Source organism: Pezoporus flaviventris, unplaced genomic scaffold, assembly GCF_033815535.1.
Source record: "Pezoporus flaviventris isolate CSIRO_AGI_PZ_B2104156 unplaced genomic scaffold, CSIRO_AGI_Pfla_v1 ptg000066l, whole genome shotgun sequence".
Taxonomy (NCBI): Eukaryota; Metazoa; Chordata; class Aves; order Psittaciformes; family Psittacidae; genus Pezoporus; species Pezoporus flaviventris.
In genome coordinates this window covers 4,163,324-4,187,319 of record NW_026892614.1, presented here as the reverse complement: position 1 = coordinate 4,187,319, position 23,996 = coordinate 4,163,324, and the positions used below count along the sequence as shown (strand labels likewise).

Genomic DNA, 23,996 nt, shown 5'->3' with positions numbered 1-23,996 from the left:
TCTGGTTTTAAATCCATCCTTCAGAAGTAACCTTGGAAATCTAGCTTCACATAGAGACTGTAGGGGAAGTTCTGCTTACACCTTTTGATGCATCATAAGAATGTGTAACATAATTGACAAGTGAAACAGCTTTTTCTTTGGAAAAAACCCAAAACATTAAAAAGCTACACTTGCCTGATAGTAGTCATAACTATAAAATTGTTATGCTTTTATAGTCATAACTAAAAAATTAAATTTCATTAAATTAACATTAAAATAAGTAAAAATAAATGTAAATGGCTTAAAGATAAAAAAATGTACACAGAATTTTCTGAAGATTGTGTCCTCTCTAAATGGATTTGTCCTGAGGCTTAAACCATTACCAGACTTTAACATCGAAACCCATATCCTAAGCACTGGCACTTAGTAACTTTGGGTGCAATATTTGTTCAGATTGGTAAGCATAATTTTGAGCATCAGTAATACTGTTGTGCTGTTAGATGCCTCTTTTGTTTTCTCATGCTTCTTTAGGTGGTAGTGTTTGACTACAACACAACATTCCAAATGGTAGTTGCTCTATGGTTAGAGCATCTCTAGAGATGCTCTAACTTGCCTAGTATACTGCTTGGCTCTCTGTTTCAAATTAAAAGGAAGTATTGCATCAGACATTCATGAATCCAGATATCTTATGCTCATACCCTTGACCTCTTTTGTACTAATTCTGATACCAAAATGCTTTATATTTCATTTGGGATTCTTGGACTCATTTCCTCTTGTGTGCTTTCCTTCTCCACCCAGCTGCAAAAGCCCTATTATAAAGAAGCTGAAGCTTTTTTAGAAAAATGACACAGTCAGCCTAAGTGCATATTTGTTTCTTCTTTGGCTAGTATTGTATTTCACTTTGAAAACATCTTTGCAGGGCCTCATTTTAGAAAAAGTAGACAAGCATAGTTCCAGCACCCTAATCAATAACTTCTGCCTAAGCATGCTTCTCCTTAACAATTATCAACATCATCTTGCATCTTAAATGTTCACCTGGATTTATGCAGACACTAAATCTTATTGGTAGTCCAGTACTCCAGGTTCTGCATAGATGTCATACAAATTTTTGCTCTTCCCTCTTTCCTGCCATCAAAACTTTGCATAGGTGAAACCAGTACTCTTAAATTTAGAAGATAGTCTCTTCCTCAGTGATTTTTGAATTTGAAGTCATTACAAAGATGTAGAAGACATTACATCAAAGATGACTTTTGATGATCTTGCTTAAACATGCAAGATATATTTAGGGAATACGTTTAAAGTGAAGAATTAATTTATTTGCCTGAGGACTTGATAACTATGGAGTGGGGAAGAATGAATGACCAGACTATCACAAAAAGAAAAGGTCTGGGAAATGTTGTGTCAACGTTAGCTTTACAGTTTTCCATCATGTAAAGTAGAAAAAAGAAACAGCTTTTCATTTCAAATACAATTCATCATTCTCTAACATTAAAAAAAAACAGGAATTTTATGCTAAAGATACAGTTGTCTTAAACATGTCTTCACAAGATCCTCCTGGTTTAAAAAAAAGCTTTGTAGAATTGAAGGACAGTCTGATTCTCATTGCTGATGAAAATTTATCTTTTAAAATTAAAGAACAAACATTGAAGATAAAATAAATAAATACCCAACCAAACACAAACAAAACAACTACCGAAAACAAACAAAACACCAAAATTAGTTGCTGGCTGGTTGATTAGGGCAGTAGTCTCTTAAAAATACGGAAACTTTTTAGTCCAAAAATAGCATTTTTGAGCCATGTTAAGACAAACAGAATTAGTTTTTCATTCTTTTCAGATTTTAATAGTTTTTAAGAACTATAAAATATATGTAGAGCAAGTATAACATTCTCTGATGATGATAGTTTTGCAGTTATAATTCAGTAGTGGTGGTCAGTTTATTACAGGTAAGAAATTCAATCAGTTAAGTAAAGCAAAGCAGTTCTCTTTGTCCTCCCTCAGTTTTCTCTGAGCAATATACCCCCAATCTTCCCCTGCAAGCCTACCAAATGAATAAGTTTTTCAGCATGATGATAAGGCACTAAGCATGTGGGTTATTGTAGTTCAGGAAGTTCCAGGGCCATGGTGAACTATCCCTCAACATGTAGCGGTTGAATTCAGTCTTGAAAGACTAACTTTTAGTTATGCTTATAGTAGATAGAGCCTTCTTATTCACTGAAATGAAGCTAAGATGCACAAAAACAGTTGCTGGGAAGTAGTACAGTAACAATAAGACAGATGTTATTGATAGAAGTGTTTGTGCCTTTTTTCATATTTTGAAAGTGATCCAGCATTGTTCTCAACAAAATTCTTCCGTTAGAAGGTATTTTAGTGCTGCTTTAACCGTTACAGGAAATGAGAGACTAGAGACTGCTTTTAGCTTTAGAAGTATTCAAAGTGAAAGAATATGGAAATAATGGTGCTCTAATACTTGCAAAAGTTGGAATAGGTAATAAGTCAAAGCCAACTTAGCCCTTAATGGTCCTTGCTTTTGTCCTTATATACTTGATCAGTAAAGAAAGAGTGAACGCTCTTGTCAGTAAGGCTGACTCCTGATACAAAAGAAATATTTTACTGCCTCAGGTCAGCATACAAGCTGTGATTTAAAGAGAAGCCAATGCATGTATTGTCAAAGGAGATTTTCAGTGGGAAACATGAGGAAAGCTGAAAATAATTACTCAAATTTTAAATTTGAGGCAAGAAAGTGGTTGTATTGGGGTAGAGTCAGAGAACATTACATGGGAAGCATTTACCTTCTATTGTGTAGGTCAGCACCAGGGGTAATCAAGGAGAATGTGTTCGGCAGTTTGGTTTTTGAGCACCAGCTAAGTGTAAGATATCAGCATACCAGCGTCTGCAACAAAACAAGCTGTGGAGGTTTGTAATCATCAACTTGGAGATTCACCTGAAGTAGGGTGAAGGGATTTGTAAAAAAGGTCATTAAACTGATGACAAATCTTTGTGAGATGCATTTAGAAATAGTGAAAGAAAATACTATTTGCAGAAAAGATAAAATAGAAAAGAATGGGGTAATTGGGTAATTGGGTAATTAATGAGGGTAAATATAATTTATTTTACTATTTATTTACAGATTAAATTATATGTATCATTTACAAAAACAAGAACTAATTCCAAAAATGAAAATGGTCATGCTTTGAAACTAGTCTGTATCTATGATGCTGACGCAGGGAGAGCTGCTTTTTCTGATAGATGTTTCCACCAAACAAATATCCATTACTCCAAGGGTCTAATTTTCTAGTAAGTTACAGGGTGGGTTGTCTTGTTAAGAAAATATTTAGTACATTAGCTGTATGTGGTTTCTAAATGTTCAGAGGTAGAGAACTTGGGGAATCTAGTATGTAAAGAATCACTTGATTGGAAACTATTGTACTGGAGGCAGACTTTGCAATAGTGTTGGCTGGATATAGCTTCTAACCAGAGAACTGCTTGCTGGCCTAACTCAACTCATTTGGTTCCTGTTCCAGTTATTAGTTAGGAATTGAGGAATGTATTTGGCTTCTGAACTTTCCAAACTGGTTTAGGGACCACCGATTCAAATAATCATCTGAATCGGTGCATGGAGAGTTCTATGATGATACAATATTGGCTGTTTTCAGTATTTCCGTTTACTTTTGCAGTTACTCAGTTTCTTCACAGTATTGCTGTCTGTCTGAATATTGTAAATTATAATGTTGTGTTTTTGTGATACGACTTGGGCATTTTGATAGATGTGGACTTGTTCTTGTGAGAGGTATAGCCTACCATGCCCGAACTAGATTTTTAAACAGCATAAATATTATTGTTTGTAGCTATTGTGCACATTGCTGTGCTATACCTGCCCATTTTTCCAGATGCAGATCTGTCCAAACATTGAAGTTGCCTAGAAATAGAATAGAAACATGCAGTAAATGATCCTACCACAGACAGCTTCATCTCCTGCTTTATTCCGTTTCCCCCTGTGTATAATGCATGCAAACAAAAGCCGTTAATAACGTTGCAAGTTCAAACACTTAAAAGTTATAAACTGACCATTTATAGTGCAGTTATAAACTATTTCAGGAGCTCTCAAGCTGCGTCTTGCCTGGACAATTCCTCTGGTCTGAAATCTGCCTTCTTTGCTCTGGTTCGCCATTGAAAGTGCAGGCTTGAGGACTGGATGCATGGCCAGAGGCCCAGCAGACTCCTGGGCTCACATTCTTTTCTCCCTTGGATAAAAGCGGTAGCAGAAAGCAGGCAGTGGTAGCTACTGGTGGAGGAGTTAATTTGTCCTTCAGTCCTTCCCTTTTGGCCTAGGTTAGAGTATCTCAAATAAACTGGGCAGCTGAAAGCAAAGTGATCTGTTCTTCTGGCAGCAATGTGCTACCTCCTCCTGAAGATCTGCAAGAAAATTGCCTCCAGTGCGAGACTGGTACCATTAGAACTTGCAGCTGATTGTCCTCGGTTAAGTAATTGAAAGCTATTAACAGATTAAAGGCTGTACATATTACGCTAACCATCGTTTTGTTTCTACAGCCCACGTTTTTTTGGGGCAAGGCTTTTAGGATCCTGTGTCCATGCTTGTAGTTGCTCCTCTGTGAAGCAGCAGAACATCTGTTTTCCAGACTCTGCTCCTTGACCTGTTTGGTGCGAGTGACCAGCATAGACCATGAAACTCCCTCCAGATGAATGAAAATTTTATTTTAGTTCTATTTCTTGGTTGCTTCTGTACCAGACAGGCCATGTCCAGTACTGCAGTGTGATTGTGGAAAGAATTGTGGTTTTGTGGATTTTTACTTTTTTTGATAAAGAAGAGCTGAGTCTTCAGGGGAGCTTAATGTGCTTCTGTCTGAATATGTCATACAATCAGGCATGGAACATTTAATGCATTTAAAGTGTTTTCATTTTACTGGAAGTCAAATTGATTTCAAGCCAATTGTTGCTGAAGATGCTTATTTTCTTCTTTGGTGAGTAAATCAATCATTAACAGCCAATGAGAGGGGGTTTGTTTGTTTTTCCCTGATGTGTAGAGAGCTTTCCAGGAACATGTGAAGAAGTAGATTGGATGTCTTTCAAGAAAATACATATATTGAAAACAGACTTCTTTATATGTGATTGCCTTTCTTTGGGATAGCTAAAGTTTAAACTGTTTGCCTGTGTGTCATATTTCTAATGTACTTACCATCGTATACTGAATGGTTGCTGGGTCAGGCTCAGCTACTGGAAGAATCTGTATTTCCTGCCAAGTAATTTTTCAACAGAAACTACTGGATATCAGACAAGGTTTCACTGTATAGGAAAGCTCTTCTTAGGAAAAAGAGTAATGATTTGGTGTCAGGAGCTTGTTTTTTTTTTTTTGTTGTTGTTGTTGATTTGGTTTGGGGTTAGATTGAGTATTTTTTGGTGAGAAGGGAAAACAGTGGATGCTCCAAGATGTTATCTGAGACATTCAGGTCAAATTCAGGACAAAAGAGACTGAACTTGTCTGTCCATTCTCTTCATACTCTTGTCCCTTTCCCCAAAATAAATAAAGATGTTCAAAAGTTGGTTATTTCCAATACTGCAAAATGAGCTGCTAGCAATTAGAGCAGCTGAATATCTATGGTTTCAGGTTGTAGGTATCTAGATACTAGGCAGTATTTTTTTCCTCCTTACAGACATCTGAGACCATCTAAGTAACAGGACAGAATCATTCTTGGTATGATTGACAGTAAAAAAACTGCACTGGAGTTACCTGAATACACCGTATTCTGTTTTGTGTTATGTTTTTTCCTTGAGATTTCTATTTCTGTAACAGAATACCATCCAATCTCTACCTTAGGTAGGAGGAAGCTGAAGCAGTTTACATACTTGCAGTTAATAACATGGTCTTAAGAAGTTTTCCTCACAAATTGTTTTAAGTATCTTGTTTACATTTTTCAGAAAATACAACCTAAGTCCCAAGTTCTAATTATTTTTTCCATATATAAATGTTTATTTAAATATTTATTTATAGTAGGTTTACTTATGTTTTGTGAAAAAACTTTAAGGAGGCCTTTTCTGCTACTGCCAAACACGTCATTTTTTGTTATTGCTTGCATATATATACTATTGTGCAATTTACCATTAGCTAAATGCAAATGTGTGGTAGGTAAACTCTGGTCTGCCAGCAGTAGAAGTACAGGATGTTTACAAAAGATTGTTCTTCTTGAGCAGGGTGTTCCAGCTGAAATACAGAATAGGTTAAATGGATCATAGAGGCATGTATTTTTATGAGTATCATACCTAAACTAAGAACAAAGTACTGCATATAAATGTTATTAAATGAAAGGGTTCAGCTTGACTATCCCCTTCTGATTGTGGCTTTTCTGAGGAAGAACTACATCTCTCAGAGAAAATACCTGTTTGTCCTGGGTTTAGCAGTAGCAGTCAATTTTTCTCCTTCTTGGTAGCTGGTGCAGCGCTGTGTTTTGACTTAAGCCTGGGAACAGTGCTGATAACACCGATGTTTTCAGTTGTTGCTACGTAATGTTTACCCTCACCAAGGACTTTGTGAGGCTCATGCTCTGCCAGGGAGGAGGGGAAGCCGGGAGGAAGCAGAGACAGGACACCTGACCCAAGCTAGCCAAGGAGGTATTCCATACCATAGCACATCATGGCCGGGGTGGGGGGTAACTGGGAGTTACCCGGAAAGACACGGGCTTCTGGGTCGGACTCGTTTCTCAGCGGGTGGTATTGTATTCTCTTCCCTTGTTATTTTCTCTTCTCATTGTTGTCATTGGTGGTAGCGGTGGTAATTTGTGTTGTACATTGGTTGCTGGACTGTTCTTGTCTCAGCCCATGGGAGTTGCATTCTTTCGATTCTCCTCCCCATCCCTTCAGGAGCGGGGAAGGGGAGAGCCCACGGAAGCGGGGGGGCCTCGATTGCTTCCAGCCCAGCACCACTCACTGGGAGTGAGTGAACAAGCTGTCTGGCTAGGGTTTAAACCACGACACTGTTTTATATTACAAAACACAAGTGTTTGATGTAACTTACTCTGTATAACACTTTATTGTAATGCCTGATGGGGGTGGGAAGGAAAAATCACAGTACGCTAGAATAGACGTGTTTTGGCATGAGATCTGTCAGACCTTTACTAAAGATTACAAACAAGTTCCTCCTTTGCTGAAAAATGGATACAACCTTTGTTAAAAAAGAAAGAAAAAGTTTATTTGCTTATGCTTTTAAAAGGAATAACAGCCTTAAATTCATCAAACATGAAACATTCTAGAAAGTTCTCTAGGCATAATCTATCTCAGAGAGTATTATTCTCAGGTTGATGTCAGGCACTGACAATGAAATGAAACCTTTGCGCAAATGACGTAGAGATGTTTGTCCTGAAAAAAACTCTGCTGACATTATTCTCAGCCCAGAAACTTTACACTCTTAAGTACTTGCTGATGGATAGGTGATGCTGAGTTTCCTTAGCTGTTTAGAGGGAGAAGGAAATAGGAGATAGCATGGAAGTCATAAAACAAACATTGCATCTCAATACTATGAGTACTTACAACATTTTAACTGAAGAATTCATCAAAATAAGCTGCTAGGAAAATACTGTGGGGCAGATGGTGCTGAATCCAGTACAAGATGGACTTTTGTCTTCGTAGATCAAGGAGACTTCTGTGTCCCATGTAGGGTGAGAGGGGAAAAAAACAACAAAGCAATGGTTGGGGAATTAGTATGCTGTTTAAAAAGAAATTATGCTAATTTGAAAGAATATGAATAGAAAAATTTTGTTTTCAATCAAAGGAAATCAACCTTCTGTGTGTGGAACTGCTAGAAACTGGGAACATTTTCTTGTGGCTTTTTTAAAAAAGCAAATAACCTTGAACACTGAGCATTGCAGATTCGTTCAATGTAGCAAATACGTACAATCAAGAAATGTTTAGCAAGACGTTGGGTGAAGTAGCTAAACCACCACTCTCAATGCAGACTTAGGTTTGAAAACTTGCAGCCTGAAGCCTTCTCCTTGAATGTTTCAGTTAATTTTGTTTCAAGCACTGTTTGTTTTTATAGTTCTAGAATTGCCTTGCCTTGTTAGGCAGGATGCTTCACAAAAAAGAAACTACATCTTTGCTGTAACCTTTCATTTGCAATACAAGTTGCAAGTCAGTGCTGTACAACATTTTAAAGTTAGCTTTAACAAATTTTAAACCAGCTGTTAGTTCCTAGGAAATAGTGTGATACATCATCCTCCAGTTGGTTTAAATATACACATCATTTGAGGTCTATCCTATCAAGCAATAATTTCATGGAAGGATGACTGAAAGGGTGAGCTTGCAAAGTGAGCAATAATGGAAGTCCTCAAGGCTACAAGGTTTTAATGGAACCAAGGCTTATATTTGAATGAGGGGCAAAAAGAAGGTAAGATTTTTTCCCTTCTAAGATGTGAACTTCTGCAGTGTTCTAACAGAACATTTTCATCCTCCTGAGAATGTGAATAATGTAAAATCTCCAGTATGTAGTGATCTTCATCTTGGCATCTTTGCACAATGTAAGAAATGGTCTTTCTGAGTTTCCCTGAATCACAAATCATAATTTATAATAGTCGTGGCTGTAATAAATTTTCCTCAAATATTTCATGTCATAATTCCCCTTTGAAAATTAGATAAATGAGAGGGAGCATTCCTTTCTCAGTGTTGAAATGCGTCCTTGCTTAATAGCTTTTGTTTTATGTTTGCATGCTTTAGTCCTTGACTGTTCATAGATTTTCATCATTTAACAGAAATACATCATCTGTGAGCTTTTTAGAAGGATAGCTCATTATTTCTTTTAAGTCTTGCTAAGCAAGAAAGTCCTGTCTTAAATGTCAAATGCTGTTCTGAATAATGGTTGAATGTTGTAAATATACTGAGTTTATGTCTTTTTATCCAGCAATAAAATTGGCAATCAGTAACCAGTATTTGGTCATAATCTTCCTCATGAAGTGCTCAACTGTTCTTGTTTTTTCCACATTATATCTGTATTTATCAACCAAATGTTATTCTCTCCCATTAAGCAAAACTTTACTGCATTGTTATATGAAAACTGTTTTTATTGCTTCATAGTTTTTGGCATTGCTTCACTGGAAGATTAAGTATTTTGATTAGTGAATCTTAGAAGTCTGGGTACGTGTCAGTTTGTCTCAGCGGCCTTGGTTACAGGAGCACTTGGGCTGGCAAAGAGCTGTTGAAACAAGTTTGTTGTTTGGATTGTAAATATAATTTTTTGCCTTTTTTTTCTTATTAAATAAGTTTACCAGAAGAGCATATCTGAAGATCTAATTACATATCCAAAAGGTGCTACAATATTTACAGTACATGAAAAAAAGCATTGAATATCTCATCTAATTCATAGGAAACAAATTCAGAAAAGCCCTAATTATTCTGTATATTTAATTTTTTGTATTTGTCACCTGCTTTCTAATGTGTATGCAGTTTCTGAATTTTAGACACCGATTATATACATTTTCTTCAACAGGAATGCAGCTTTTATTAGTAATTCCGTATTTATGTGTTACTGAGTGTGCTGTTGCAGAACAAGGCTGTGGCAGTTGCTGTTGTAATACATCCCAAATTCATTTGGACTGCAGTTCTTTCTTGTGCAGCATTTTTCAGGCATTATTGTTAGAAAATGTTATTTGGCAGTGGACAGTTTCAAAAATAGTAAAATCACTTCAATTTTTGTAGCTTTTCTGTTAGACAAGTATTTTGATATCACTGCCCCCAAAAGTAAAGTTTTAAAAGCATTTATAATTGTGTTCAATTGCATGAAGTTTGAATAAATGTAATGATGAATCTCTGGAAGTTTTACAGAAGTCTGTGAATACTGCAGCGTCCACAAAAGCTTCTTGTTGTAGAAGCTTTATAAAATGCCTGCTTTTTGTTTCATAAATACTAAGCATTGAAACTCTGTGTGACTGAATTCTGTGATAAGGAATCAAAGGAGCTTTTTGATGATAAATTTTCCTCTTTATTAATAATTTGTAAAATAAACTTATGGATAAAGCAAGAACTTTGTAATTGCACAACCACAGATTTACGCGTGTAGTTGCTGTTACTTTTGCAAAGTGTTCCTCTACTTTCTTCTTGAGTAAATAACATAGGTAAGCCCCATCCAGTTTGGGCCATACGCCTGCTAAAGTCTTAGAAGCATCGCCGTAGTGCAATGAGATAGCAGGATTATTTTCCCTACAGAAGTGATTTTATTTCTTACCGTCTTTGTCTCCAAACACTTTATTTCCAAGCAGCTGAACAATTATAGCTGTGTCTTTGTGCCATCAGACCCAGAAGACAAGACCCACCCAGGCAGTCCCAAAACTGGTGTCCATACTTTGGCACTTAGAAAATGTATACAGGTTGTATAAGTAAAGGCAGATACCCAGAGTTGGCAGTTTGTAAAACCTGTATTATCTATTTAATTTTTAATCCAAGATCAATATGCTATTTGTTGTTTCAGTGCTGTGCAGTTTTTCATAAGGCTTTCCTTCTCCCTTTCCTTCTTGAGGATGTACTTTTGATGTACTCCTAGTATACTTTTATCAAATGGAGGGCTAGGATGATACTTGTTCAGCAAGTACAATAGGTTCACTGCTATGTAGTTGGTAATTTTCATAAGATAAGAAAACAGAATAAAAAAGGGGCAAATGTGTTAGTTTTGCTATCTGAAGGGAAAACTATGTTTATGGTATATGCTAGTATATACTTACCTTCTAAGCCTGAGTTATGAGTGGCCTAAACAAGAGACTGAAAAGCTAAGCAGGTGGAAGGTTAATCTCTTTGCTTTCTTGTATAGAAGAGGATGTTGGTGCCCGGGTGTAGTACTGGCAATGGGACAAAGCAGAGGAAAAAGATATGGATACAGAAATGGTGGTATTTTCTTTATCTTTGAGTACATTAAAATTCATTTGCATTACGTATTATTTGGCAAAGCTTATGAGCAAATTATAACCTGCAGTCATAATGCAGATGCTGAAGCTTGGCTTTTTTATCATATCAAGAAGGAAAATATTAACAAGGCTGCACAGTTTGCTGAAGATTTGTTTACTTTTGCTAAATAAACCTACCTGCAGAGCACATGGCCAGCAGGAGAACTATTGGAAGAAGCACAGAGCTAGCGGGGCAGCTAGAATACAAGAGCAGTAGAGTTGTGACATCAGCTCGCTGATTATAAAGCATACAGAGGTAATGGACAGAAAGAGAGGAAGGACAAGGAAAACAGAAATAGGTAGTTAGGCAGAGTGTAGAGAGGTCAGGCTGATGTGTGGGATTTTCAGAAGGAGTCTTCAGACTTTGGAGAAATTGAAGAGAAAGGACCCGAGAATTACAAGAACATAGGGAAAATTTTGTGTGTCTGGAGTTTGTGTTAGAAAAGACTGAAAGGTACTTTTCCATTCCTCCTCCTCTGTTTTCCTAGAATTAAGGTACCAGTTGAGGTATCATGGTGATAAAGGCAAAGTGTAACATGACAGGATCAATTTCCTTTGGCATAAATCAAGGTAAACTCATATTAAATATGCTGAACACCCGTAATAAGTGAGACATCTTAGAGTTCTTAGAAGAGGAGGGCAAAAAATGCCACACTCAACATCTTATTCAGGGTTAGGTGATAGAAAAACATTGTGGTTAACAGCTGTTGAGAGCATTTGTGTAGAAAGGACTCTTGGGTGAATGGTCATCACTGGAGTCCCAGAGGGATTAACTAGGGATTGAGTCTGGCAAACTGACAAGACCTCTAAACTTGAGAAGCAGAAGGAGACTACAAAAAACTTGTCTAATCTTCCTGCCTACAAAATCATAAAGAGGAACATCAAGTGTTCCAGGGTAAATCAAAGGAAGATGCTAACAAGGGTAGAAATGGTGGTACTGATAAGAGCACAGCAAGTAATCAGGTACTAAAATAGTAAAAACTAATATTTTTTATAGGGTTTGGTCAGTGGGAAACAGCTGGTGCCTGGTCAACAGTGGGACAAGGCAGGCCATTAAAATAAACAATCTGTGATTGTTGATACAGTCTGTGAAACAAGATTTTGTGCAGATGAAAATTATTGTGGAGCAGTTGTGACTGGAACACTAAAACTGGGAATGCTGTTGTTGGAAAAGATAGGTGAAAGGAAAAACAATGCAGTTGCACTGTAAATTACCGATATGAAAGGCTGGGAAGAAATGAGATGAAATTCCATGGATAAAATGCTGCCTATGGATCAAGACCGTTTTGACGGAGATGTTTTATTGGGGCCATCGATATTAAGTTTGAATATGGACAGGCCTATCTTCAGTGTTATTGAGGGGAGAGATGAATAAAATAGTTGCTGCACAAACAAAAGTGGGATGCTGTTTTCAAGAAGGTGTTTTTTTTTTATGAGTAATGAGTATCTTGCTCTTTTCAGAAGATGGGTTTGGTTTGGTTTTTTGTTTGTTCTGTTGGTTGGCTGGTTGTTTTATTTCCCCTCGATAAGCTTGGCTTAGGGAATATATAGTTACGGTTTTACATAGTAAGGGACATTTTTTTTGAGAAAGTAAGTAAACTATTCCATCCAGAATAAAGAGGGTGAGGATAGAAGGAAGGATGGGAAGGTCTGCCATTTATTTACCTCAACGCAAAAAGTAGTTGGTGATTATATTTTAACAAAGGGATGATACTTCTGACCTGTTGGATGAATAATAAATTTAAAAGCTGTATTATGAGCTGGTTGAGAAAACAAATAGCATTATGTTGTAACAAAAATGGCAAGAATCATCCAAGGCGGAAAAAATCATTTACAAACTTCATGCACTCAAGTCATGGGTAATAACCATCTGAATTTGATTAATAAAATGATTAGACTGAGATTGATTAGTAAAGTGGTAAAAACTCTGTGATCATTTCAAATTAATATGGTATACAAATCTCAAGCACAAGCTACCAATTGTACTACTTAATCTTGTACCAGAGATTTGAGTATGAGGTAGGGAGAATGAATTGTAGTTCCAAGAGCTGTCTTCTCCCACTTTCATGTGGCAATAATGTAGTCATTGTTCATGGTATAAAATTCCATGAAAACCATCAATGGTTGTGCCGTTTCCAAGGGGGATTAATGAATCTCTCAGTACTGTGTTTTTTGAAGAAGTCGTTGTCCGTGGCAGCTCCAGCCTTGCAGAAAGTGTGTGTAAGGTGGTGGTGGTGTGATCTGTTAAGCTTAATGTTTTCAAATTTGTGTGTGGAAGAACTCATGTAGAGTTATGACTTTTAGTTGATTTCTGCTATATTTCTGTTTTAAAACTTCTAAGACAGAAATTTGAGGCTTGAGTTAAACTAAGACACCAAAATCTTTCCACCATGTTGCAAATATTCTGTATTTACAGAGATTTTTTTTTTACATGGCATTTACGTTGAAGAGTATTAATGAAGAAAATGCTTATTTGGCAGTGTTTCCTTGTTCACTTTAATGATTTGTTGTTCTGTGATTAGATATTAGCTGTGTAGTAGGGCTAGGATTCTAATTTTCTTGCTGTTATACAACCCAAATTTTATTTCTTCCAGTGTAATTCGGAAACACAGAATTCAGCAATTTTTAGTAACTTATTTTCTATATTCACTAGTAGGCAGAGTTACCAGCTTATTTTTTTTTTGACATACTGGAGAGTGCATAAACTGTGGATTTTAATATTGTCTAAAGCTTATTAGCATTTATTCTTTTTTAGGGAATGTGCAATATTCATATGTTCTACGTAAATCTGCAGGGTTTTTTGGAACTCAGAACAGAGTACAGTCTTGTGGGAAGGGGGAGAATTTTACTTGCTAATAGTCATATTCTCCTGCAACATGTCATTTTCATTAGGCTTTTCTGCTTACGAGGTGTAGAAAAGATACTGCCACAAATTTTCCAAGAAAATATTATGCTTTGGAAAATCTTGTTTATTGAAATACAGTTTTTCTTTTGGAACAATAGAAATAATTTTTTAAAAAAGCTGAACCAGGAGCAAAATGTATTGATTGATTTAAAACATTTTCTGCCTTTCCTCTCCCTGTTCTCCTCAAAAAAAAATTGTGCAGGACATTTTTAGGATTTTTCTGGCTTTCAGCGATTATTATTTTTAAATTTTCCAACTGCAGTTTACTACTTTGTCTGGTCTTGTAAAATGATTACACAAGGAATTGGGGAATTTTTCAGCTTAATTTTTGTTGCAACAGAATATAGAAAAATGTGCTTCTGCATAACATGAGAACATTTCAACAGAATTGAAATTACAAAATATGATTTGTTATATGGTTCATAGTAAAGTAAAATCTGTAACTAAATAACATTGCCCTAAAGATTTCATTTGAATTTGACTCCTTTTGGACTGCTTGGGACTGTGTAAAGGAGTATGATTTTATTAGTCTGTCCCTTTATTTGCTATAAATTTTCATGGGATAGGTGTCTGGATAATCTATAGGAATCGGGTTCTGGAGATAGTTTTATGAAAGAGAATAAGAATAAGATTGAATATTTTAAATATTAGTATCAATTAGGAGGTTAAGCATTGATTCAAAGACTGTGTTATTGCTGTGTATTGTGATTTTTTTTTCCTTATTAAACACAGCTACCTAATAAATCCCATTAACATCCCTAGCAGTTCCAAGATGCTTAACTGTTTAAATCACATAATTGATTATTTCTGTTATTGATACATGTTGGCTAGCCAACTGCTGGATTTAGAAAAAGAGAGAAAGAAGTGAGCTTGTCCAATTTTTTCTTTTGTTTGGGAGTCTTTGCATTCATTTTCCATGCTGAGAAAATTCTGAGAACCTGTCTAGCTCCTTCTGTAAATCTTTAACTGAGTTATATGTGAGACCTGGGTAGGTGAATCATGTAAAGGCAAATAATTTAATATTCCCTTATTTATATCTCTGGACTTAAACTTGCTAGTTTAGTGATGACTGGCATTTGAAGAGGGTTCTCCCTAATCTTGAAATATCAAACCAACTTTTTGACTGTAGCTACCTTTAATATTTTATCCTTCTTGCTATTGAATTTTGATGTAATAACTTCATTGTGGATTTTCAGAGAAAAAGTTACTGCTGAAGTTGCTGCACTTCTGCTATGTGAAAGTTATCGTTCTCTTTCGAAGAGCTTTAGGAGTAAACACTTCACAATAATTCTGTATTAGAGCTGTGTTTCCAAAAGCATGGTCCACTATAATGTGTTTGTCTTTCTCTTTTTAATAAGAATTTTCATGCCTAATGCACATCGATACTCCCTTGTGGAAAAGCTAGCTAAAGGATTGAAATGCAGTAGGCAAGGTCATGTTAATATTTGACATAGCGTTACATTGCAAGTATTGTTTGGGGGTTGTAAATTTGATTCTTTTTACTGTTACATGCACTTTGAAATTTTAGTATTTTCAAAGCTTTTTTATTATTATCTATAATAAAGTTTTAACATATATTTTTATTAGATTTTCTTACATAGGGTAGTAAAACACTATAGTGTAAGCTTACTGGTGTTTAGTGTATCTTTAATGTAATTTGTCCAGTATGTCAAGAATACTTAAAATCCTGAATGCTTTGAATTTTATTTTTTTCAGGTTCATTAAGTCTTAAGAAAATACTAAATCCGTATATACTTTGCATTTACCAGGCACTTGCAGATCAGTTTGAAGGTGTGAATACATCAGTATCTGAACGCATGAAGATTTTCTACTGCTGTCAGGTGCCTCCACATTGGGCCATACAGGTGTGAAGCAATCCAATTTCAAGCTTTAATTTAAGTCTGTGGTTCTTTTTATTTTTGATACTGCATGACTCCAAACTTGAGTGTGATAAGATCTTGAATTGAAACACTGTAGAAATGAAGACATAACAACACATCAGGGTTTTCTGGCAAGAAATCAAGTTCCAGAGTGTTTTGCATTCATTTATCTTTTTCTGTCATGCATGGAGGTAATTGCTTGTAGGCAATTCTTTGTTTTGCTTTTTTGTCCAATAAAAAATGGACCAAAACTTGCAAGCTTCCGACATCTCCCTCAAAAATGTCTTGAAACTCTCTTTCTATTTATTACTGTTTAAGTTATGCTACTATTATTTGCATCTTTCTCATCTTTGGGAGACCACTCACCTTGGGTTGTTTTTAGGAAGTGATCATGTGCAAAGCAGCCAGATTAAGAGTCAAAAGCACAGAGAAGGACTCCTCAAGTGGAGAAAGCTTTTATTTTCAATACATTCCCCTTTTTACTAGTACTGACATGGGTTGGTTGGTTGTTTTTTTTTTTCCAAAACTACACTGTTTATCTTGACAATAAGCTCTTTCTAAAACAGAAATGTACACGTTAGAGTCTTGTCTTGTGATGTTGTATTTAACAGACAGTTGCATTACGTGCCTCCAAAGGTGTTCGTGTTGATTACTTTTAATAGTGTTTTTTTAACTTTTCAATTTCTAACCTCAGTGCATGTTGCTTTAACTAATCATACCTTCTCCTAGCATTCTCAAATTATTCCACACAGTCTTTCAACAGGTACTTAGTAAATGGGATTTCCATTTCCCATAGTCAAGAGTAGCACTTTTCAATCCAAGCCTTTTTTCCAAGCCAAAGATAGAAATACTAAAATAGGGATTTTTAATCTTCTACTGGAAGATGACTGCAGTCTTCTAGTAATGAAGAGTTGTTGCTTATATAATTTTTACCAAATATGACTCTGAGTAAATTTAGTAAGACATACACGAGGTTTAGTTCCTGATACTGGAAAATGTAGGGTTTTTCCTAAGCGATTAATATCAAGACAACAAATAATTTCTTCATTAGAGATTTTCAGAGTTCTTTCTATATTTCTGTCAAAGAACTGAGCCAGTTCTTAATTGTTCTGACTACTAGTCTGTTCCTTGGATTTGTAGAGATACAGAACCTAAGCCCATGGAAAGAGGTCCATGACATCTGCAGAGAACTTCAGGGAATCCATTCAGGGTCACCAGCAGCATTGCAGAGGTTCACTGTATGGGATCTCATAGCATAATTAGATGTCCTTATACAGAATGCTCTAATCTGGGCAAACCGAACTGTGTATTTGTCACACATAGTAAATAAGTTATCCTTTCTTAAAAGATGAAACCTATATGGGATTTTAATCTCCTTTTAAAAAGCAAACAAAAGACTAAAGACAACTTTTCAAAGTCATGAAAACATACCTTGTTTATTTTTAAATTAAAAGGATTACTCATTTATTTTCATAAGCAGACTGAAATAATAGTAGAATGTGAAATAACAAAGAGGCTGCCATATCTGTGATGAAAACTCAACTAGGAATTTGAACCTGAACTCAAATACAACATTGATTTGACTGAAAAATAGCACCTTTTGGCAGCATCTATGTGGGACAGTGATTTCTCGCAAGTAGCTGACAAAGTCCTTTTAGAGCCTTTCTCTCTGTATGTGTTTTTTCACAGGTACAGATTGCTATGGCACAGTATTTTTAGAAGAGGCTTTAATGCCCTCCTTCAGGCTCTGTTTCCCACACTCAGCATTGACAACCTCCTGCTGCAGCTGCTCTCCAGCACATGGGCCATGTGGCTCGTTTAAGGGGTGGGAGTTCAGCTCTGTCAGTTCCTCCTTGCTATGTCTGCTTCCATTTTTTGCATTACATCATAAAGTAGTTCAAAGTAATTAAGCTACTGACATGAACAAAAGTAAAATCAAAACACTTACTGTTCTACTGATGGCTTCTTTGGTCTTTTTTGAAGTATTTACATTGTTTGAGGCTTTCAGCTTGAAGTTTCAAGAGAATATTTCCATATTCTCTGGTACTTGATGATGTCAGAAGTGCCTCTAACATCTTTTAAAAATGTAAAAAGTATTTGCAGTATTTTTTGAGTTACCTGGAATTTCTTATCTTTCCAGCGTCAGCTTGCAAGCTTACTGTTTGAGCTGGGATGCATCAGCTCTGCCTTACAGATATTTGAGGAGCTGGAAATGTGGAAAGATGCAGTAATCTGCTATGAAAGAGCAGGACAGCACGGAAAGGTAAGAAAAACTTTCTTTTTACAGCTTGTCTTGAAATAGGGTCTGGATTATGAAGGGCTGTCTGGCTTCAGCTGTCCATTCAGAAAAGACCTTCAGTTCTACAGGGGTATCATGAGGAAAGTCTGTTCAGAAGAAATGGGCACGTACATGTCAGTCTGTCATAAACTGTGAATGCCAAAAAAAAAAAAGTATTTGGGTTAAGACCTCATGAAGTAGAAATTGATAAATAAGAAACAAGAAGGCAGTGGTAGTGATTCTTGAAAATATTGAAGCAAAACTAAGTGAACTGGATGTGCAGCAAGGTGTAATGTGGGCATTTCAGAAAGGCTCTTGCTCTCTGCCTGGTGCAGTCGCTCACACAAAAGTTCTCTAACAGGAACTTAAACTATCAAGTATTGCTTTCAGAATTTAAATAGTTTTCAAAAGTACTCATTTTCAGACAAAAATATTATGGGGTTTTGGGTGGGTTTTTTCCCTTCTCTTTTCTTTCTCTCTGTTATATGGTAGCAGTAAATATATGAATGTGCCTTTATGACACCATAAGCACAAATACTATGCTTGAACTAATTTAAGCTTATAGAATAGAGAGCTGTAACTTCTGTAACTTCAATTAACTGAAAAAGGCAGGCATTCTTATACTTACATGGGTTTTGTAGTTATCATGCACCAATGCCTAGATTTTGGTCATTATATACTGACAAATATGTCTTGCTGGCAAATTTTGTGTCACATTATGCATGCCATGGGCTAGTATGCTAATATCCCAGTCTTTTCAGTACTGTGGAGAAGTAGAGGTCAATATTTTCCATTTCCTGGAAATGCATTCTGTCCTTGTTACATTCACAAACTGCCCTTAGGGAGTTATGAAAATGGCACTTGGAGAATAGGACAGGATATCTGACACAGGAAACTGCTTAGAAATGCTTTCAGAATGAAGGTTTGTGCTGTGCTTTGAAAAATAGAAAATGCTAAGTACTAAGTAACAGTAGTGCTGGAAAAAAGGCTAGCTTCAGACCAAAAAAATCAGAAAATTAGAAACATGTAGCTGTGCACCAAGGGGAGTGACTGTGCTTGTCACCAGAAAGCTTTCAGATCATGAACTGTTTGTATTTATAAAAAAATGTTTTTATGTGTTTAAACATGATAGTTATTGTTTTAGAAGCGCATGAGAATCTACTAAAGTGATATGTTGTTCAGTGGGTATTCATGTCATTGAAGACCTTAGCATATCTGCCCAAAGGAACAAATTCTGTTAAATAAAATTCTGCATGTTTTTCACTCACAAATGCTTTTATGTATAAAGCCTGGATTTAAATACTGAAGAATCTAATAAAACAGCCAGATATCAGCAATATCAATATGTTTGAGTACATACACATCACAGTATGTTCCTGCCTCCTACTTTTCAATTATGCACTGACAAAGAATCAGAGCATGTAAATAAGGCTCCACGTTATGCATTTGGGAAATACACGATTCGCTCAGTTACAACACAGCTGTGTAGCAGTACAAATTTTGCATAGTAAGTTGTCACTGACATTTAGCAAACTTTTTTGTGGATCTTTTACTAGATAATGGCTCTATACTCACTTGTAAGAGCTCAGAAGCTTGCCTTTAAGTTGACAAAATGCTTCCTAGATGCAGAGTCTAGTGCTGCACTAAGTGCATAAGCTCAATCAAGAGCTTGATTGATTTCCACTACATATCCTAACAGGCAAAGGAGGCAGGTAAGGACTCCTATATGTACCTACAAAATTGAGAAAGAGAAGTAAATGGATAGATCAAGGTCAAGTCTGTAGTGAGTAATGAACAAGCACCACTTTTTATTTAAAATAGAGCCCTCTTTACCGACTGGGGATACTTGTGAAGTGCTGCTTGTTTAATTCCCATACCAACCATAGTAGTCCAGAAAGCAAGACAACAGCCTAAATCTTCACTTTCAGATCATCTGACTTTTGAACTGAGTATTGAACTCCATCCATTCTGGCACAGACCGTCCTATGAAAAGCATTGTTGTTCTCGTTACATCCATTTCAGTCAGCAAGAGTTATACAGTTTGGGATTGTGTTTTGGTTTTTTTTTTTAATTTATTTTATTTTGTTGTTTGGGCTTGGTTTTGTTGTTTTTTTTTTAGATAAATGTGATTGCTAATTTTCTTATCAAAACTTACATGATTTAGATACAATTTTTAGTTACAAAGCATGCTGATTGATCACTGTCTGTTTAATGGGTAATAATAAACCTCTAGTGGTTATATTTTATGTATACTGCATGACCTATGTGGAAACTGTTCTTGGTGATATTTTTTGCTGTTAAGATTTGTTGTTTTTTTTTAAAGGACCAGGGTTCTTATCAATTTGTGCCCTTCTTCTGTTTTATCTGTGTGCTGAAATATTTATGTTGGCAACAAAGTCTTGTAAGCTTAGACCAGAGAACATGATGAGTTTATGTTCTTAAATGTGAAATACAATTAGTGTATAGTTAGCTTTCTAGTCTAGTGTACGATTAGTACTAGGCACTGCCACAGGTTGGGAATCTGAGCTTGAGAGTGCCCTACAGAGGAAGAGCCAAAGAAGCAGCATGCAATGCACTTTTCACCTCATAGCTGCTGTTTACACAGCAGCATTTCAATCTTTTTTCTTTATCTAAAGGGGGAAAATTACCTTTTGGTGCCTAATGTGGTTCCTGCACACATTAAAGCACCCCGTTCTCTCTGATCTAGAAAAAAGTTATCTTAAAGATCTATTATTAATATGTCATAGCAGCTCATGGAGGCAGAGAAGGGGAAGTAAACTGCCGTTAACCAAACCCTCTGCAAGTACCATTTGTCTTGTTAGGTGAGGTTTTTTAGTGCTTTGACAAGGTTAATTCTAAATTTTAAGTAATGTTTTCTTTGGCTTTCTTTGGAGAACTGTTCCACAGGCATTTAGAAACACTTGCCATTAAGTAATTTTCCTAATATTCAGCCAATCATTTTTTTCTTAATGGGATTCTATTTTTGCTAGCTTAAGATCCGTTCAGAAATCTAGACAGTGCATCCCTTCTGCACATTTGTGCACTTCAGATGTTTGTACACTTTGCTGTTACTTTATTTTAAAAAATAAAGTAAGAATGTGTTAAAAAAAAATGTGCATTAAATATTTCAGAACCAAATAAAACAAAGTAGTTCTTCTAAAGATGATTTACCAACAGGGTCAATTAATTTTACGGATTGGAAGAAGAGTAAGAGACTGCTTCTAGAGATCATTTGAAGGGCAAAGAAAACATTTCTTACAGAAACAAGAAAAGCAGTAATAATTTAAATGCAGATATGAACCAGCTTTTGTTTTAGATAAACTAGCTGTGATAGAAGACTCACTAGTATTACACTATCAAACTTTAATTTTTTGGCAGGCTGTGTTGAATCTTTCTTGGTTCAGAGGGTTCAAACAGACTTTTTCCGATAGAAAAATGATACTGAACTGAATTCTGGATGTTGCATTTTTGCAGCAGGGGACTGACTGAGAGAGTGTGGTCCGAACAACAGATCATCTGTGCAGTGTATTTATCTTTCCAAAAAGCCACAGAAAGCAGACTATCTCTTGTTTAAAAGAGAAACAATAATTTTATTGCTAGAGCTAGGCAGTGCCCTGAGATAAAAAGCTTTTGAAAGTTGGTTACAGCCCATGATAGATGTCTGGGAGACAAAGTTTGTATCTTCTTTTTCGTAACATGGTGTATCTTCTGAATATATTTTATTGCAAACATTTAGATCAATTTATAACTTCTGCATCTGATGTAAAAGAGCAGCGTTTCCAAAACCAACAGCATGAAAGTGGATGTGTCTTCACCCATAGCAGAATGGAGATCATTGTTTTCAGAAAAGAGTGATTAGAGTAAAAGGAATGACACCTGTTGCAAGATTACTTACTAAAATATATAAAACCCGCAGATAATAAACGTTTTTGGATTGTGCATATGTTAATGGTGTTGCTTCTGCATTGCTATGAAGTAGGTGTAAGTTTGATGTCCAGGACTGATACTTGCCTTTGGGACAGAATGCACACCTGAGATATAAAATGAGGAACAAGCTGCTTCTTGTTTTAATGGATATATTTCTCTTAGTGTTAAACCAAAAGCCATGTTGATGTTGAAATGGACTAGTTTAAAAAAACAGTTTGGAACCAGATTCTCTCTAGACTTTCTTTGCTGTGTTGGATGAAGATACAGTTCCCTTACTGATGACTGCAAGGTGCTGAAGTGATATTCATTCAGGTAGGTGATTAACTGAAACTAAATTGTCCCATTATGTGTTGATTTCTCTTTGTTCTTTAACAGGCAGAAGAAATACTCAGGCGGGAGTTAGAGAAAAAGGAAACGCCAGGGTTATATTGCTTGCTTGGTGATGTACTTAAAGATCACCAGTATTATGACAAGGCCTGGGAGCTCTCCAGGCACCGCAGCGCCCGCGCCCAGCGCTCCAAAGGCCTCCTCCACCTCCGCAACAGGGAATTCAGAGAATGCGTGGAGTGCTTTGAACGTTCGGTGCAGATCAACCCTATGCAGGTTAGGAAATGATACACATATGGCTTTGGTTTAGTTGGTGTGTTCAGTTTTGCGTGAGGACACACTTTTTAAAAGGCAATTCTGTGCACAAATGTCAAGGTAAGAGCTTATTACTATTCTTAGCAAACTTTTCACCATCTACTTTGAAACCTGGCTGAAAATGGTAATATAATGAAATTAAGACATCCTTTTGCTCTTACGGCCTTGCGTACAGCCAGCTCTTTGCCTGGACAGCTCTTCTATTTCAAAAAGATCAAGCCATTGAAAATTAATAATTATCATCAAATAAATCATGAACAGATGTTAAGCAAAGGAGATATAAGAATGCTGTACAGACTTTAATGAAGTTATACTTTTGCCTTGTCTGTTCGTTTTGAGTTACAAACTCTGATCTCTGTTTTTCACAGAAATCTTTTTCAGGCGTTCCAGTCTGTCCTGCTCTGGAGTCACTGAGAAACATTGTATTACACTTGTGATGACAGTAGCTTTTATTGCATTAATGTATCAAAACTGAAACCACAGTCAAAATTGAGTTCTCTTGATTAAAGTGGTAATTTTGATTGCAAGCTGTTCTGCAGACAGTTTTTGCAATCTCTTCTAGTTTCTCAGCCACTATGTCCCATCCCAGGAAGATCCACCATGTGAAAGGTCTTGAGAATTTAAAACAGTTTTGTGGTTGTTTATGTATATAAATTGTGCTCTATATAGTCAGTCCCAGTTCCATGCAAAATTAGGATATTCCTCCTTCTTGCCCTCCAAAGAGCACTTCCAAAGGAAGGACTTCAGCTCTAGAAAAAATTTCAAGTCTTCCGGCATTTCAAATTGTCTATCATGAAGATGATTCTTTGCATTTCGATGAGGTATTTTATTGCAGTGTATCAGAGTCCTGTTCTCATTTATGTAAATTCCAGGTAACTTATAAACACTGTTAGAATGGAAAGCAAAAATGAGCAAAAATGCTTCCCTTGTTTTTCAGGTCTCTTACTCAGGAAATGCCAGCAAAATATATATCTCTTAGATTAGAACCATATTAAAAACAGGAGGACTCCTGTATAATAAAGGCGGCAGAAGTTTGCCTACAGGGCTCAAAATGTAGAAATATGCTACTGAGATGCTTTTTTTTTTTAGATCCTATCCAAAGAAAGCTTAAAATGAAAGGCAATGCAAGAAAAATAGGCCAGTCCATATAGGAAAGAGAGCCCTTCTTCCTCTTGGTGCTCAGAAAGCTGTTTAGAATTCAGATGAATTCTTTCAAATAGATTAAGCAGATGGGCAGTGTGGATTGACATAACAATGTCTTCTAAAATCTGTCTGTATTAGAATCATAGAATAGTTAGGGTTGGAAAGGACCTTAAGATCATCTAGTTCCAACACCCCTGCCATGGGCAGGGATAACTCACACTAAACCATGTCACCCAAGGCTTTGTCCAACCTGGCCTTGAGCACTGCCAGGGATGGAGCATTCACAGCTTCCCTGGGCAACCC

General features: G+C 36.2%; 1 protein-coding gene across 2 annotated transcripts in view; it reads left to right on the top strand.

Annotated features, from left to right (window-relative positions):
• TTC27 (tetratricopeptide repeat domain 27) overlaps positions 1 to 23,996 on the top strand; it is a 117,750-nt gene that overhangs the window by 69,319 nt on the left and 24,435 nt on the right. For both annotated transcript variants that reach the window (XM_061471024.1, XM_061471025.1), the window contains 3 exons: positions 15,593 to 15,688; positions 17,844 to 17,966; positions 22,284 to 22,511. In XM_061471024.1, the coding sequence (XP_061327008.1) occupies positions 15,593 to 15,688; positions 17,844 to 17,966; positions 22,284 to 22,511 (447 nt within the window). The remainder of the gene's footprint in view (positions 1 to 15,592; positions 15,689 to 17,843; positions 17,967 to 22,283; positions 22,512 to 23,996) is intronic.